The sequence below is a fragment of the Plectropomus leopardus genome, chromosome 10 (genome assembly GCF_008729295.1).
Source record: "Plectropomus leopardus isolate mb chromosome 10, YSFRI_Pleo_2.0, whole genome shotgun sequence".
Classification (NCBI taxonomy): Eukaryota; Metazoa; Chordata; class Actinopteri; order Perciformes; family Serranidae; genus Plectropomus; species Plectropomus leopardus.
In genome coordinates, this window is record NC_056472.1 from 30,444,923 (window position 1) to 30,461,904 (window position 16,982).

Here is a 16,982-nt window from a genome sequence, read left to right on the forward strand (position 1 = left end):
CGCCTCACGCCCGACTTGCAGCAGCTGTACACACCAGACAAAGATCGTCTATTGAGAGAGCAGGACGCACTCTGTAGCTTAATCGGTTCCTTCAGTTTGAGGATGAGTCATTCTTTAATTTTCAAATAAAAATAACTTAAGCTGAGGATCAAAGCATATATCAATTTTATAAAAATAATTAAATAAATTAAATCTTGGTATATATATATATATATATATTATTTTGGCATATATCAGATCATGTCATATTATTTACTTTTTTTTTTTTTTTTAATTTTAGGTTTTTAGATCTCCAAATCGTAAAATAGCCTGTCTCAATTAGCTTGGTATTTATATATTGTTTCATTTTGGCACAAAAGATCTCATAACACATCTATAATATAATATACTTTTAAAAAAATATGTATAACATATAAGATAGCCTATCACAATAAAAGCTTGGTGTTTATCTTTATCTTACTCTTTCCCGAACAAGTGGGAGAGGTTAGACTTTTTTTTTTGTAAATAAGTCAAATTGTGAAAAGATAGAGATCCGCACACAAGGAAGCTCCCCTTAAAGGATCAAGAGCCAAGACCAGCAAATACAAAAAATGGCGAGAAAAAAAGCATTTTCCCCGCCCACATTTTCCCCCGAAAAAAAAAAGAAAAAAAAGATGGATGTGATGCTGCTGATTGAGTGATGTATTTGTTGCTGCTTTGCTGGAGTTGACCTGAGTGTGTCACTTCAATGATTGCACCTGTGACAATAATCCACTGCTGCTCTGGATACCATTTAGTAAAAGCTTTTTAACGTTTGTAAAACAGTGTGCCTTGAACTTGTTTGGTTTCGACATATTTACAACAATTATATGTATTTTCACTTCTGTTTAGCATACTACTACACACTTTGTGTGTACTACAATTTTCTGTGTACAATTTTCCTCACAGGTAGGTGTGACAGTGAACAGACTTGTATAATCTTTTACCCTTACTGTGAATAGCAGTATTTTTACTTTATTTTTCTATCATTCTTTGTGTATTGCACTTTTTTGACATGCTTATTTTGATTCAACCCCTTATCTTATCTTACACGTTGTCACTTTTTTTTTTTTTTTTTTTTTTTTTTTACCAGAACAGACTGTTTGTAGTTCCTGAAAAAGAGTGACAGAGTGGGAACTCTTCGTTTTATTTTCTTTCTCTTCCGCATTTCACCAACTTTCCCTTCCGCCAGTTCCGGCAGAGCCACTGGCCCTGCTGTGATTGGCTGATCAGCTGACACACGTTCAGGTGCTCAGTTCATTAATTAGCACACAAAGGCTCATTGTGTGAATTCACACCGTTTCTCATTGTGACAGAGACAGAATCATTCATATAATACATCATGTAATGTAATAATATCATGTTATTGTTCCCAATAACTGAATGGAAAATAAAAAACATGCAATAATTAGTTTGACTTTTTATGGCTTTTTATTTAACATGCAGGATAAAAAAGTGCAGAATCATCATGAGATTAGACCTGCTGAAAGCAGAGGACCCATGAGGAAAACTTCTTTTTGAGACTACGGAAAATAAAGGAAACATAAAAAGATAGGAATCAGCAATACTGTATTTAATTTATCCCTGGGGGAAATTGGGAACAATACAGTTGCTTTTATAGCCTATTCTGTACAAAGACATGGAGCTAACTATACAAAAAAAGAAAAAGGAAGAATGAAAAAAAGCATAATGCTACAATATATAACATAATATAGCCTACACATAAATCTAAAAATATAGGAAACATGAATGGACATCAGTTTTTCTTGTGTCACATTCGCAAGTATTTAAAGGCTTGAAAACTGAGCTAAAAGGTTTAATTCACATCAGAAACATGGGAAAATGCAATGAATAAATTCCAAGCTGGTTAAAGGTGACCAGAAAACAACCTGATAATGAATGTTAAAAAAGGATGGAGAGAAATATTAGAAAATTATATTGAAAAGAAAAATAGAGAAAAAATTCCAGAAACTATATTTATGGTTATTAGAATTATATATTCATAACATGTTACAGAATTCATATATATATAGTTGTTTTTTGCGCTTTTTCAGGTCATTTCCTTGTTCATTTTTGCTTTCCTTTCCTTTTTTTGATGCTAATTTTCGGGTAATTTTTTCATAGCTTTTCACCAATTTGTTGCTTATTTGTGGGTCATATTTTGATAAGTTGCATATTGCCTTCCTCCCACGTTTTTGACAGGAATCAGGCCAATTTGCTCAGGTTTTAAAGGGTTAAAAGAGATCTGATGCACAGAAAACAAAGTAAATGTTGCTCACATTATGTTGCCTTACCTTAGAACAAATGTAGTCATCCTTGTTTATCTTCTTTACGTTGTGCTGACTGTGGTCACCGTGAATCCAGGACACACAGACTTTGTGCTGGTTTTGACTTTCTTTGTAATCAATAGGCATCTTTTCGTGGCTTTATGTTTGTCTTTGCTCATGTCATGTCTGTTCGAGGCATTTTTGTGTGGCCCTTTGTGGCTGATTTGGGCCCCTCATCCCTTTGACAGCCCCAATCGATGAGGTGTCTAATTCACAATGAAAATAAAGAGATTCACACTGGGAATTGTTTTTGTACTTTTAGTATACATCAGGGGCCAGAGCGCATAAAACCGCATCAACATAGAGCTTGTTTATCAATAAAGTGTCAGTGGAGGATCCCTCACACCCCGACAGAGGTCTTAGCCAAGCCCCGAATGTCCTAAAATCATAGAAGTGTCCTAAAATCCTTGAAATGTCCTGAAATCATAGAAATATCAAAAAAAATCCTATAAATGTCCTTAACCCCTGGAAATGTCCTAAAATCTTATTAATGTTCTGAAATCCTCAAAATGTCCTGAAATCCTATAAATGTCCTAAAATTATTTTCAAACTTCAGAATCATCAGATTTTTAATCTTGAAAGCTTTTTTTCTGGTTAAATTAAATAAAAACAAAATTCTTACCACTTGCTTTTTTATTACCAGAATTTACTTGTACTTTTACTTTTACAACTTAAGTTAAATATCATAAATATTCTAACAGGTGACTTTAACATCTACCAAAGTCACTTTCTGGTGAAAGAAATCTGTACTTTTACTCAAGTTGCAAATACTTCACCCACCACGGGAGTCTGGACAGACATGGACATGAAGTAAGGAATACAAACGTGACGCAGTAACTCCACATTTAAATGTTTTACGATGAGACTCATTCAGGAGCGACTGAGAGAAAGTGTGAATAAAAAGTGAATGAAAGAGGAGGCACGAGGTCAAAGGTCAGAATGAAAGTGAGGAGACAGAGTGCTGCAGGAGCTTGGTGTGCTTTATTGGCTACGGATTAAAGGTAGAGGACCTAAATAATCGGAGAAAACAAAACACACACTCTACTAGTGACTAGCCTTCAGTGTAAAGGAGGGAAGACTGAGGCTCGTCTCGTACGACTCTTCAGGAGCGGTTAAATCATGGAGGAGACAGACGGTAACTGACTCCTTAAAAGTTTCATCATTTTAGTCATTTCTTTTTCTCTCCGTAGACTTTCCATTTATTGGAACTATTTGAGCCCACTGTTTGGGTACTCGGACAAAAACGGTTTTATATATATTAAATATTTTTGAAATATACAAGGGGAGGGGTGTCGGTGAGTCTCGTTTTCCTAAGAGGGCGTCTTAGAACAGTTAAAACAATCTATCATAGCCTGTCATTCATAGTAGTCTTTGTATGTATAATCAGAAATATTTATATGTCTAGATGCTGATGTCACATCCACAGGCAACAGAGGCAGCGAGACATGAATGAAAACAGACGCGAATTACAACACAATCAAAATACAGTTAGAGCTTCAAGACACTAATCATTGCACTAAGCCGCGGGTGTGTTCACAGGAAGACCAAAAGTTTGCCCTGTGGATGTGTCGCGCCCACTCTGGAGGGACGATGGGCGGGCTTTGTCTTTTAAATTGCTTCAACGTAGTTGGCGGGCAGCATGCCGGTCTTGCCGGTGCGCTGCACGGTACCGTACATCCACCCCTCGTCAATGGACTGCACGTTAACGATGACGTCGCCGTCCTTGAAGGACACCTCATCGTTGTCGGCTGCAGAGTAGTCATACATGGCGCGAACAGTTTTCTGCAGAGAATAAAGAAGACGGTCAGAGTCACAAAAACAGTAATTTAACCTCGCTGAACACGGGAGTTACTGATCGGTCAGAGGTTTCCATTAACCCTCAAACTGCACAAACTGAAACTGCGGATATAAAATACGCCTAATGGAAAGACGTCAATTTTGAAAAAAAAAACTGTATTTTATCACAAAAAACGTTTTTATGCTCACATGAGGTGGTATTTCAGGTGATTCGAAAAAGCAATATTTTGCAAAACTGCAATGGAAACACTATTTTAGCTTTTCTAGGTCACATGATGCTATATCTGTGTGCTCGTCAGCAGGAACTGGCTCCCTCATGATGCTGCAGGAGCTACAAGAGCTGTTACTGCATCACATAACTCTGAGAGAGTTGAGCAGATCATCCGAAAGTTTTGACATCCACAATATCTCTGTGAAATCGTGGACTATCAGCTCCCAGAAATCCCTCATTCGTGGCCGCTCCCACATATAAGGGGCTTGTCTTTCCATGATCGCTCACGTAAAACGCCTGCGTCGCCCTTGACTGGAAATAATGACGGCTAGTGCGGTGGCTGAAATAGAAATAAAGCTGCCATAATTTCAACATCCATCACCGTGCTTTTTGGAGTGTTACTGCCAGAGGAGAAGTCGAAAAACATCACTCATCTCACAACTGTGTTTTATCAACATTTCGAAAATATCGCTTAATTTTTGCATAAATCCGTAATGAAAACCCGCCTACTGTCACTATCGGTAGTTTGTTTTGTGTGACTTTGGTGTTTGAACCCTTATGGACTGTTCGGCACATTTTACACACTTTTCATTGCTCATTTTTCGATAATTTCGGCTGTGTTCATGCATGTGGCATACGTTTTGGCAAGACGGTGTATTTTTGTTTGGTCTTGGAATAATAAGCTGATGTTTTTTAATCAACGTGAGGAACTTTTTTTATTTATCTTCTGCTCCTGACAGTAATCAACATCACCCTCTACTGGCCAGAATCTCGAACAGTCACGAGACTCATTAATCATTGATGACTAAATTTACAGGAATAAAAACAACAACAAAAAAACAGTAAAATAGCTTTATAGTAAAACAGCTTTTTATATATTTTTTAACATAAAAACATGCGACATTTCTGTCGTTCATGAACTCGCTCTAGGAGTGATCCAAATGATACCGTTCACCACTTTTGTTGTCGTTATAATTGTAGCGTGGACTCCGCCATCCACTTGAGCTAAGAAGATCTTAAAACTATCTTCTATAGTCAGTTGGTACTTTTATAGTAGTTACCTTTTATAGCTAGTTTCTAGTAGCTTTTATAGTTTTATAGTCATGTTTGTGACGCCCTGACGAAGACCGGTAGTGGTCGAAATGTTGGCTTTTTTAATGATTTAGCCACTATAATAAAGACTTTTTAACGTAATTCCTCCCTCGTTTTTTCAGGTTTTGAGGTCTCAGAGCAGCCGCTCATTCCTCTCCTTTTTCTTTATCTTTCATAATTATAGCTCTTGGTGTGGACGGCCCTTAACGCAGAGTGTGTGTAAAGTAGCGTGTTACTAACCCCGGTGGTGGAGGGGTGTGAGGGGACGGAGGAGACGGTGGTCTGCTGGGTGGCGACAGATGATGACCTCTGCTGCACCTCCACAGTCTTGGCCTGCTGGTAACCTGTTCAGAAAATACCGGAAACAACAGATGAGACACTTTCTGAACGCTGCTGTAACTGTTACACTGCAGAGGGCAGATTTTAAACCCCACATACCTCATCTGTGGCGTCTGGAAACTATACCGGCATGACAATATAAAACATCGTACAATGAAAACAATGAATCTGTGGACGGTGTACCGATAGAGGAGGCCATGAAGCCGTTGCTGTAGAGGGACATGTGGTGGTCGGCGTCCTGGGACACCTCAGACTTCTCGTCAGCCATGCCGCTCAGGGCGCTGGTGGAGCGGGAGTGCTCCTTGCTGCGACGCTGAGCTTGTACTGTCGGAGCGACACCAGAAAAAGGACAGAGTTGTACATCACGTGTATTGAGCAGCTATTGTGCAGGTTAAAGAGGCCAAACTGTTGGAGCTTTTACTTTTTAACAGAGATGACAATAAAACAAGCAGCGAAATCTTTAGTTTTATCGCACCTGCTCTGATGTCCAGCTGTCTGACCTTGAAACAGGCGCTTAATAAGATCCAGCGTGTTCATACGTTGTTTATAAATGTTAAACAAGGAGTTCAGTTTTTTCAATATTTTGGACCATGACAAGGTCTCTTAAAAAGTAAAGGTGCAACCATAAAACTCAAATATAAGCCTAATCCCAGTAAAACACCCAGTCCCTTTTACTAGCCTAATTATTATTACATTACATGATGGTCTGTCTCAATCAAAAGACCAGTCTGGTTACCATGCAGTTCATTTTATAGACGTTCTTTGGATGTTTAAAACAACGTTATTGGCTGGAGATAATGTTAATTAGCTGCTTAGATCACACATACGATATGTATTTATGTTTAAACTTTTGTCAATATGGACCTGCTACACACATCGTTAACACATCGATTCTCCGTGTTCTCCGGTCTCCAAACCGTGAACACGAAAGAAGACCGTATCATCGGCATTTTAAACTAAGATGAAAAAAAAGAGATAATTAGTAGAAGACTATTTTTTTAAAAGCCAGGGAAAAATGTCCGGTGAACTATCTAAATATTTATCATAATTATATATTTTAAATCATTTTACATAATTCTTATAATTTTTAAGTATTTCTTTAAGTCATTTTTTGCTATGCATATTTTTGTTTTACCTTCTCATTTTTTGTTTGTTTGGGTTTGGGGTTTTTTGGCATTTTCAGGTAATTTTTTTGTACTTTTCACAGATTTCTTGCCAACTTAATCTCTTCTTTTGTTGCTCATTACCTTCTACCCATTTCAAAAGGTTAAATAATTAATTTTATTGTAATAATATTTATTAATACAATAAATTTGACCTGTGAAGTGATGCTTTCAGGTTGTTTTTCATTTTTTTCTCACCTGACATCATGTGCAGACTCCTGGACTGGATGTTGTCCTCAGCAGGGTCGTAGTCAAACACAGAGCCGGGGTTTGTGCGCCACACACGCAGATCTGAGAGCACACAGTCGAAAAAATCATCAGTGCAGCAGATATTACCACAAAACTAAAAATCTCAGTCTGTGTATAAAATGTGTCCCAGTTTGCTCCTCTTGTGTAATAACAGGTTGTGTATTAAAAATAAAATGAGCTAAGTTTCTGTTTCCTGAGTAGAGAAGATTAAAAACATATTCTGTCCACTGCACAATGAAAATAGTTGCAAAAATACTTTCTCCTTGCTTTTTTTTTATATGAGAAAATGCACAAATTAACATGATGTAAACGAATACAACAACAACAACAAAAAAAAAAATTAATTCACATTTTAAAAATCAAGCAATTTCTTTCATTTATGTTTGGGAAGTTGCTTTTAAAATAAAATTTTATTGCAGAAAGTGTAATATTTTTAGCGGATGATTAGAAAAGTCTTCAAAGAATGTGGAAATACCTCCAAAAACACAGGTGCCCTTAAGTCTAGTGAAATTTATCGTTTAGAAAAAATGATGCTTAGTTTTGTGTATTGATTGATCGATTGCATTAAATTTGCTTTTAGAGAGAAAAAGTCACCTAGTTTTAATTTCTTGTAGCTTAATTTTTTAAAGTATATTTTAACTTTTACATGCATTTCTTTATGTGCCAGGACAGCAGCATCCCCCGGGTATTAAACTAATGTGTGCATTATTGATCATGTAAAGGGACTCTTTGATACGCCGTGCCATCTCACTGTGTGATTTCTCTCTGTGTAGACACTGCAACTGTAATTAATATCTATATATCTATATACTGGACCCCCCCCCCCCCCCCCCCCCCCCCCTTTTTAAAAATTATTTTTTTATTTGCTCTCCATGTCAAAGGAGGTAGGGAGGGATAAGTGGTGGGTATACTGTGTATTGTGAATATATATGTATGTTACAGCTGTCTGTCTATTTGTATATGTGTTTGCATGAGGGAAAAAGTTATTTTAAAGGAAAACTAATGTGTGCATGCTTGTGGCTGTACCGGTGATGGTCTCCTGGTCGTGCTCGATGGCACGTCTCCTCTCCATCTCCACCACGCGCCTCTGGATGCCGCGGTAGCTGATGTCGCTGAAGTCCTGAGTGTTCTTCTTGACGCGCTCGGTCACCAGGTCAGACGTGGGTGGGAGTGAAGCTGCCTTTGTTCTTCTCAAAGTCTTCATGGTATCTCACCTGGAAACCACAGATCACAACCACAGTGATCTCTTTTATTGTAAATCTGTATCTTTTCTTATGTTTTTTTATTTTATTACTCTGTAAAGCACTTTGAATTGCCCTGTTGTATGAAATGTGCTACACAAATAAAGCTACCTTGCCCTCTTTCCATTAGACACAAAGACATGGGAAATCAGGAACCAGGTTTAAAACAAAAAAAAGGACTAAATTACCCTTTGAGGTGCGTAAAAACAGTTAAGCAACCATAATATCTTACTCCAGAGATGATGCGCTGGGTCTCCCTGACGCGTCTCATCTCAGGTGTGTCCAGGACGAAGGCGGCCTGCCCTGGACCTGCTTACGGAAACTGTCGGAGTACAGCACCTGGTGCAGAAACAGAGGACGCACAGTGAGCGGCTGAAATGTCTCAGTCTTGAAGCCATCATTCAGTAGCCGTTAGCATCCACAGCACAAAGGGTGTGGCAGGGAGGACACACACAGCTGCTGGGGTTACATTACTGGGATTTCAGACGGATGAATTAGCAGGGAGATTTTTTTTTTTTTAAATTAAGAGGTGGAAGTATTAAACATAAACAAGAAGACATCCATGTCCTCAGTGCGAGGACAGCAGGGGAAAAAGATGAAGTGGAGTAGTTTCAACGACAGGAGAGGTTAGCAGTGATGATGTGCACAGACACACCACAGCACATTTAAAAAAAAGAGCGTAGTGGGGAAAATTAATTAAATTAACTACAGAGCCAGGGAGAACTCAGTTAGAAAAGGGTTAACGAGAACATTTTCCTCAGTAGAATATGTTCTTGGTTCTGAAGGTACCGAGCTAATGTTTTCTTGGTTCCTTTTGACTCGCTCCATCTCTGGGGTAAACACCACAGGAGTCCCCTTGGCTGAACTGTCTTTATACAACACCTACAGGACAGAAGCACAGTGAGACACTGAACCACTCACAGAGCACACACCCATAGGACTGCTTTCATAGACTCGCATTAACCGCGACAGAAGATACAGACAAAACTATGTGAAGGATGTTTCCAAGATTAAAGTCCCCCTCCGCACACGTTTTAACACTTTGAAACTTCAACATATTGGCTTGATTTCTTAAAAAAACGTGGAAAAACATCAATGAGTAACTTAACAAGAAATGACTCAAAAATAAGTGAGAAATTAGTAAAAATCTACAAGAAACTTTGTAAAGTTAGTACAAAAAAGACAAGTAAAAAAAAAAAGGAAATGACCTGAAAAAAGTGCCAATAATAATAAATAATAATAATAATAATAATAATAATAATAATAATAATAAGTATCTTATAATCTTATAATAGATCTATATAATCTTAATTATAAAGATTCTTATATATAATAATATATAAGAATCAATAATAATATATAATCAATAATATATAATAATTATATAATAATAATAATAATATCTAAAATTAAAACAGAGAAAAAACATTTTTACTTTGTGCATTTTCTTAAGGTAACTTTTTTGTAACTTTTTTTTTAAACTTTTCTTTTTTGCTTTTTTTCAGGTAACTTTTTTCTGAATTTCTCGCTATTATTTGAGCCATTTCTTCTTAAAGTGCACAGATGTCGACCCCATCAGTACAGGAATGTGAAAAAACCTCTCTAATGACAAACTTTACACAATAAGAGTGGTCAAGGGTTTTTTTGGAGTCGAGGAGGACTTTAAATGATCTGAGAGAAGGAATTTCCTGTTGCTTTTGGAATATATTTAAGCAGTGTCTGAGAAATTGGTCCTATAGAGTGACTCATCCTGGCGGCGTCTGTCGAAACAGCCAGAATCTCTGTGGAGGAAACAAACACGTAGAAAACAAAGCACACTCCTAACGCTTCAGCAGGAGATTTAGTTTGTCGTTAGCTGTGAAGTGGAAATTAATTTAGCAGCTTTATGTGACCAAAAAACAAAAAAAATAAGCTGAGCTGTGGGTTAGAAAACACTGTGTACAGTGGGGCGGCATCACAGGCCAAAGAGGAGGGTTTCACTCAGCTTGAGGGGGTGATGGTGGAAGATTAAAGATGGAGTAAAAGAAAAAAAGAGATGGTGGTGATGGGCTGGAGCTCAGGAAACTGCATTCTTTGCCTCGGATGAAGATGAAGATGAGCGACAGGTGTGTGAGATGGCAGCAGCAGCAGCAGGGAGGGAGTAGCAAAAGGGCGTATGATGGGTATTATTGATGGGAACTACTGTCCACTCTCAACGGTTAGGGAGCACACGAGGTTCGGTTTTGTTCTGCTACCGAGCTGATGTGCTTCTGGGTTTGTTTGACCCGCTTCACCTCCGGGAGGTCCGGTATCGCCGTACCTCGACCCATAGAGTCCTTGTATTTTATCTGCCCGTCAGACAGTTTCAGGCAGATAAAGTGGAGGAAAAAATAAAGAGGTCAATCTGAGACAATTGCAGAAAGACGGAGACACAACACAGCACAAAAAAAAAATTTAAAAAATCACAGCAGACATGAAACATGGAATTAAATACTTTTTTTCCCCTGAGAAATGGAGAAGCAGGTTGTGATAGAGACACGGTGGGGTTCAGCGAACCCAGCGAGCCTCACTGGTGTTATATCTGCATGGTGGGTTTAATATGAAAAGCACAACAGCTGATATTTAAAGGAGCGGTGAAGGCTCAGGAGCTGTTATGACGGCGTGTTGGGGGGAGATGAAGAGTGAGGTAGAGATGGCGGGTGGGTACGGGGTCACTCTGTGGAGTACCGTGCTAATGTTGAGCTGATTGCGTTTAACTCTTTCCATCTCTGGAGTCTCTGAAACTGACGTGCCTTGTCCCACTTCTCCTTTGTATTGAATCTTCAAGAGACGACATAAAAAAAGTCAAATATGGTGGTAACACACTCAAAGGGAGATTAGTTTTTAATTTGGGAGGGAAGGAAATGCCAGAAATAAAAAATTAAAATTTAAAAAAAATCAGGGAAATATAGATTTAAGGTCTTTTCACACCAAAACCAAATAATTTGTGCAAATAATTTGCAGCAATTAAAACATTTGAGCCTTTCTATCCACACTGAATCCAAAACTTTCTTGCAGTTTGGATTTTTTCCGCACCTGTTTCGAATTCTGCAAATTTTGGATGCTGTTAAAAACAAGCCAACCAATAATGTCATGTCTTTATGCCATCAATACATTTTCTTTGCCATTGATGGCGTTACGTCATTATGGATATTTATTACAGAAAAAATAGCAAAAGAGGGGTAAACTGTTGGGCATTAAAATATAGAGAACCACTTATACAAAAATAATACAACAATTAACTCTTTATATTGACACGATAAAGCTAGTTTTCGCAAGATAATAACACAATTAACTCTTTATATTCTGGCAAAAAAGCTTGTTCTCTAAAGATAACAAAATAATGAACCTGTTATCTCAGGAAAACTAAGCTTGTTTTATTAAAGTAATGATATAATTAACTTGAGATAATGGCCTTAAAAAATAATCAAGAGCACAACTATTTATGGCTTCCATGATGCAAAAATGACTGTATGATGGTGCACAACTTTTGTTTTGGGTGAAATAAACGGGGCTTGAATATTTATGTCACCCTAAGTGAGAAAAGTTTAAACATGTCAATAATTATTTTGTATTTTTGCGTCGTCCCCGGTGTGAAAAGGCCTTTATTCGGGGAAAAAAATGGCGGGAAATTATTTTTTTTGTGAAAATGTAAATCATCATTACCACAGCTGGTAAAAAGGAATGATTTATGAAACTTAGTTAGGATGGAGGAGGAGCTTTTTAGACTTTTAGACTAGTAGGAGAGGTCAGAGGGCGTTTTGGGAAATGAAATAAGGATCACTGCAGTCCTTTTCCTCTACCAAGCTGATATTCTTCTGGGTTTCTCGGACCCGCTTCACCTCAGGGAGGTCTGGTATGGATGTGCCTTGACCCACAGACTCCTTGTACTGAATCTGATCATTGCATAAATAAATTACAAAGACAAAAAAGTAAGACAGGGACAAACAAAAACACACTCTGTAGACACAAACATGGAGGGTTTATATGTTACAAGCATAACAGTTCTGACGTCAGAACGAGCAGCGGAGGCTCAGGAGTTGTTACGATGGTGTGTTTGAAGGACATGAATAGAAAGGTAGAGGGCGGCGGACAAAGGCAGATAAAGAACAGCACAGGGAGCTGCAGGGTCACTCTGTGGAGTACCGTGCTAATGTTTTGCTGATTGCGTTTAATTCTCTCCATCTCAGGGGTCTCTGATACTGCCGTGCCTTGTCCCACTTCTCCTTTGTATTGAATCTTTAAATGAAACAGCACAAAAAGGTCAAATATGGTGGTAACACACTCAAAGGCAGATTAGTGTTAAATTTAGGAGGGAAGGAAATGCCAGAAATAAGAAATTAAGTTTAAACAATCCAGGGAAATGCAGATTTATTTTGGGGAAAAAGATATGGGAAAATTATATTTTTTTACGGAAATCAACCAAAGTTGGTAAAAAGGAGTGATTTATGAAACTTAGTTAGGATGGAGGGAAAACTAGGACTAAAAACACAGTTTTCTAGATTTTTAGGCTAGTAGGAGAGGTCAGAGGGCGTTTTGGGAAATGATTATAAGGGGACAAGATGAGGATCACTGCAGTCCTTTTCCTCTACCAAGCTGATATTCTTCTGGGTTTCTCGGACCCGCTTCACCTCAGGGAGGTCTGGTATGGATGTGCCTTGACCCACAGACTCCTTGTACTGAATCTGATCATTGCATAATAAATTACAAAGACAAAAAAGTAAGACAGGGACAAACAAAAACACAGAATGTCCTGACACAGACATGTCCATTCACGCATAACAACAGCACACTGCAGCACACAACATGTTTCAGTGCTAGTTTGGCATGTTGGCAATAAGTACGGCTGTGAAATATGCAAGTTCTGCTTTCTAAATGGATTAATTTAGTTTATTACTTCAGCATTTAGGGGAAATGAATAAATTATCACGGGGAAGACAAACCCTACAGAGCCCTCAAAGTCCCAATAAATGAGGAAGAAGTTAACTTGTGTAAAACAATATACATGAAAGTATGTATAGATCAAACCATTACACATATACATCATGTTTTGGGCATTAATATGGCACTAAAACAGCCTCCACTCTTTTGGGTGCATGCATTAGCTCCCGTGCAGCCATTAAAGGTTTGTTGAGGTCGTCACTGATGTTGGGTGATAGTTTGGCTCACAGTTGGTGTTCTAGTTAGTCCTAAATTTTGTTTGAATGGGGTTAAGGTCACACACAACTGAGAAAACCATTTCTTTATAGACCCAGCTTTGTGCATAAATACCACGGGATGCTGTAGCATTAGAGTAAAAATGTCCAAGATTTCGTTTAAATCGAGGTCTTTTAGGTTGCTATTAGTCATCAAAAGAGATAACAAAATGGTGATTCAGGGGCCGTTTACACAGCAATGGTTCTTGCATGAAACATTAAACTTTTGTTGCGGTTTGGCCTTTCGTTCACACGACAACAGCGTTTTGGGGGCCTGAAAATGCAAGCTTTTGAAACTGGGATTCAGAGTGTAACCTTTTTAAAACGCCCTGCTGTTGCTGTGTAAACTGGCAATGTGCAGATCCTGTGAGGGACTTTGCAAAAACATCTTTTTAATAACCTCTTTAGTTATTTATTCAGTTTACTTTTAAAATTTTTGTTTAGTTTATTATTTTTTTTCTTTTCTCTTTTTTAGTGTAAATATATATATATGTCCTGTCTTGTCCAATCTTTCTCTGTTTCCATCCTCCCCCACGTGTGCATCATCTGTCAACACCCTGTTTTTGTTATTGTTTTCTTATTGCACTCACTAATAAAAAAAATCCCCAAAACAAAAGTACACAAAGAACTGTACTTGAACTGTCTCTAAATTGTTTTGTTTTGTATATTTGATGTAGTTCTATGTTTGCGTGGTTATTTTTTATTTATTTATTTTTACTTATCTATTTTTTTCTTTTCCCTTTTTTTCTTCTGTCTCCCCTTCTTTTTTGTTTATTTATTTATTTTTCTTTTTTGTATTTACTCATTTATTTTATGGTCACTTGTTGCTGATATATTTTTCTCTTTTCTTTGTATAATTTGTTCATTTGCCTACATCTAGAGACCTTTTCTTAGTTAATTATATATATTCACACAAAGGTTTTTGTATTGTTTGTATGCTTCTTGTGTCGAAAACTTCATAAATTAATCATACATAAAAAAGAACTGTACTTGAAAAAGTGTGTCCACATAGTTTTGGCCATATAGTGTATTACAGCAATTAAGCTGCACTAAAAAATATTTACATCTATATGTTTCCACAAGTTAACAAAACCTTCTGGGATCTTTGGGCGCTCCATAAAATCCTGTAATTAGTGAGCAAAAGAAACTTAACTAAAAGTTAAACAATAAGCATGAAAACATTGGTAATAAGTTGGATTTAAAATGGCTTTTTTGAAGAGATTACATGTCAGGTCAGGTCTGGTTATATTCTCAGATAAGGAGGGAATATGGAGGGAAGTGGAGGAGGAGATGACGGAGGGCAGGGTCACTCTGTGGAGTACCGTGCTAATGTTTCGCTGGTTGCGTTTGACTCGCTCCATCTCAGGGGTCTCGGGCAAAGCTGTTCCTCCGCCCAAATCCTCTTTGTACTGAATCTTTACATGAACGAGGAATGAAAGCAGCAACCAGAGGTCAGCCTGATTCACACTCTCGGATAATAAAGCCGAGATGCTTAATTTAACGTCCATACTCTACTTCTTTTAGCTGCTTTGAGAACAAAATCTGTCACACAGCAACAAAAACACACCGAATGAAACGAACAAACACATAAATCAACATTTACAGGAACACAAACATAACAACACGGCACTGAAATTTAACAACACACAAGCTCTGCACTAACAAAATGTTGCACTAAAGAAAACAAAGTCAGGGATTAGTTGCGTGAATTAAAATGCTGCAAATTCTACACAATTAAAAAAATATGTTTGGTCCAAAGAAATTAGGGCTGCACATCAAGGATTGTTAAAGAGAAAAATTTAAAACAAAAAAAAGAAGAAAGGAAAAAGTTGTTAGAAAACATTAAGAAAATAATAATAATATGGCGTAGATACCAAGCTGAAATTCTTTGTATTCTCTTTAACACGAAGCATTTCAGGAGTGTCCTTTACAGTAGACACTTTGCCCTTTATGTTTTTAAGGTCAATCTGGTATAGATTCTACAAGGGAGAAAAACAAAAGTGCAGTTAAAATGTTTCACAATGATAAAGAGAAAAAAAGAAAACAGAAAACCAGAAGAGAAAAAAAGTTTCTGCTCAGGATTAGCTCGAAAGCTATTTTCCCTGATTATGACAAACTTGACTGCTTTGAGAACAAACTTTGACACCGAACACTTTAAACAAACACGGTTTACAATAAATTAAATTCAGTAAGAGAAAACAATACAAAACTAAAGTCCATCCACTAACAGACATGTAGACGTTCACAGAGCCAGCAGACACCCAGAAAACATCTGACTTCATACTGTCCGTCCTGCAGAGACGCGCTGCCGCAGCAATAATCATCAAAACTCATCGTATACGTTAGTTACTTACAGTGCTGAAGTTCTTCTGGTTCTCACGGACTCTCTGCATCTCCGGAGTGTCCAGGACGGGCACATAGTGAGACATGGTCTTCTCAGCCTCCTCTTTGTACTTTTTCTGTTGGACAAAAAACACAAACAGCAGGATTTTTAATTGAAAATAGATTTTTTTTATATATAGCATTGCTCGAAAGTGTCTGCAGTTAAATGCTTTGAAATGTGCAAAGATGCATAATATGGAGAGGTGTATTTTTTAAAGGGACAGTTCACCCCAAAATCAAGAAGACATATTTTTACTTTTACATGCTATTTATCAATATAGGTTGTTTTGGTGTAAGTTGCAAAGTATTGGAGTTATTTGCCTTCTCTCCAATGATCATTCATTCATTTTTTTCTTTTTATTTTAAAAAAAAAAAAAAAAAAAAAAAATTTTTATTTCATTCATATTTTTTTTATCTATGTTTTATCTATTTTATTTCCTTCTATTTGTGGTTTAATTGCTTTTATTGTTTCTGTTGTTATTTTTGGCTATTCCTTTGTATTATTTTATATTGACATTATGTGTCCTGCATCTTGCATTATTTGTCCTCTGGTTCTAATTTTATCTTAACTTCTTTTCACTTGTCTTTAATAGAACAGTTTGGCTTTCTGTTGTTGTTATCACCATCTGTGTGTCCCATTTATGCTTTGCTTTGTTTGTCAAAGCTCTTTGTAAACTCTGTTTTTAAAGCTATTATTATTATTATTATTAATAGTATTATTATTACCTGGCTGACGATGTTCTTCATCTGCTGAGCATGGATGATGTCTGGGGTGTCGATGACAGTGGTGTAGCTCGCTCTGTCCATCTCAGCGGTCTGCTTGTACTTAGTCTGAGGAACAAAAACAATCAGCGCAGATTACCACTTTACTGCAAAGACAAGCACAGACATAAATATGCCAGCACTTATGTACTTTCCTCTAAATGAAAACACAATATGATGATTCAGAC

General features: G+C 37.3%; 1 protein-coding gene across 1 annotated transcript in view; it reads right to left on the reverse strand.

The window, feature by feature from the left end:
- Positions 1-3,307: 3,307 nt before the first annotated feature.
- The window catches only part of LOC121948713 (nebulin-like), an 86,779-nt gene continuing 73,104 nt past the window's right edge, over positions 3,308-16,982 (reverse strand). The window contains 18 exon segments of the mRNA XM_042494125.1: positions 3,308-4,127; positions 5,686-5,789; positions 5,968-6,108; positions 7,146-7,238; positions 8,223-8,358; positions 8,360-8,410; positions 8,670-8,737; positions 8,740-8,776; positions 9,227-9,319; positions 10,672-10,764; positions 11,144-11,236; positions 12,259-12,351; positions 12,602-12,694; positions 13,048-13,140; positions 14,973-15,065; positions 15,525-15,629; positions 16,005-16,109; positions 16,759-16,863. Coding sequence (XP_042350059.1) covers positions 3,954-4,127; positions 5,686-5,789; positions 5,968-6,108; positions 7,146-7,238; positions 8,223-8,358; positions 8,360-8,410; positions 8,670-8,737; positions 8,740-8,776; positions 9,227-9,319; positions 10,672-10,764; positions 11,144-11,236; positions 12,259-12,351; positions 12,602-12,694; positions 13,048-13,140; positions 14,973-15,065; positions 15,525-15,629; positions 16,005-16,109; positions 16,759-16,863 — 1,770 coding nt within the window. The 3' untranslated portion in view covers positions 3,308-3,953.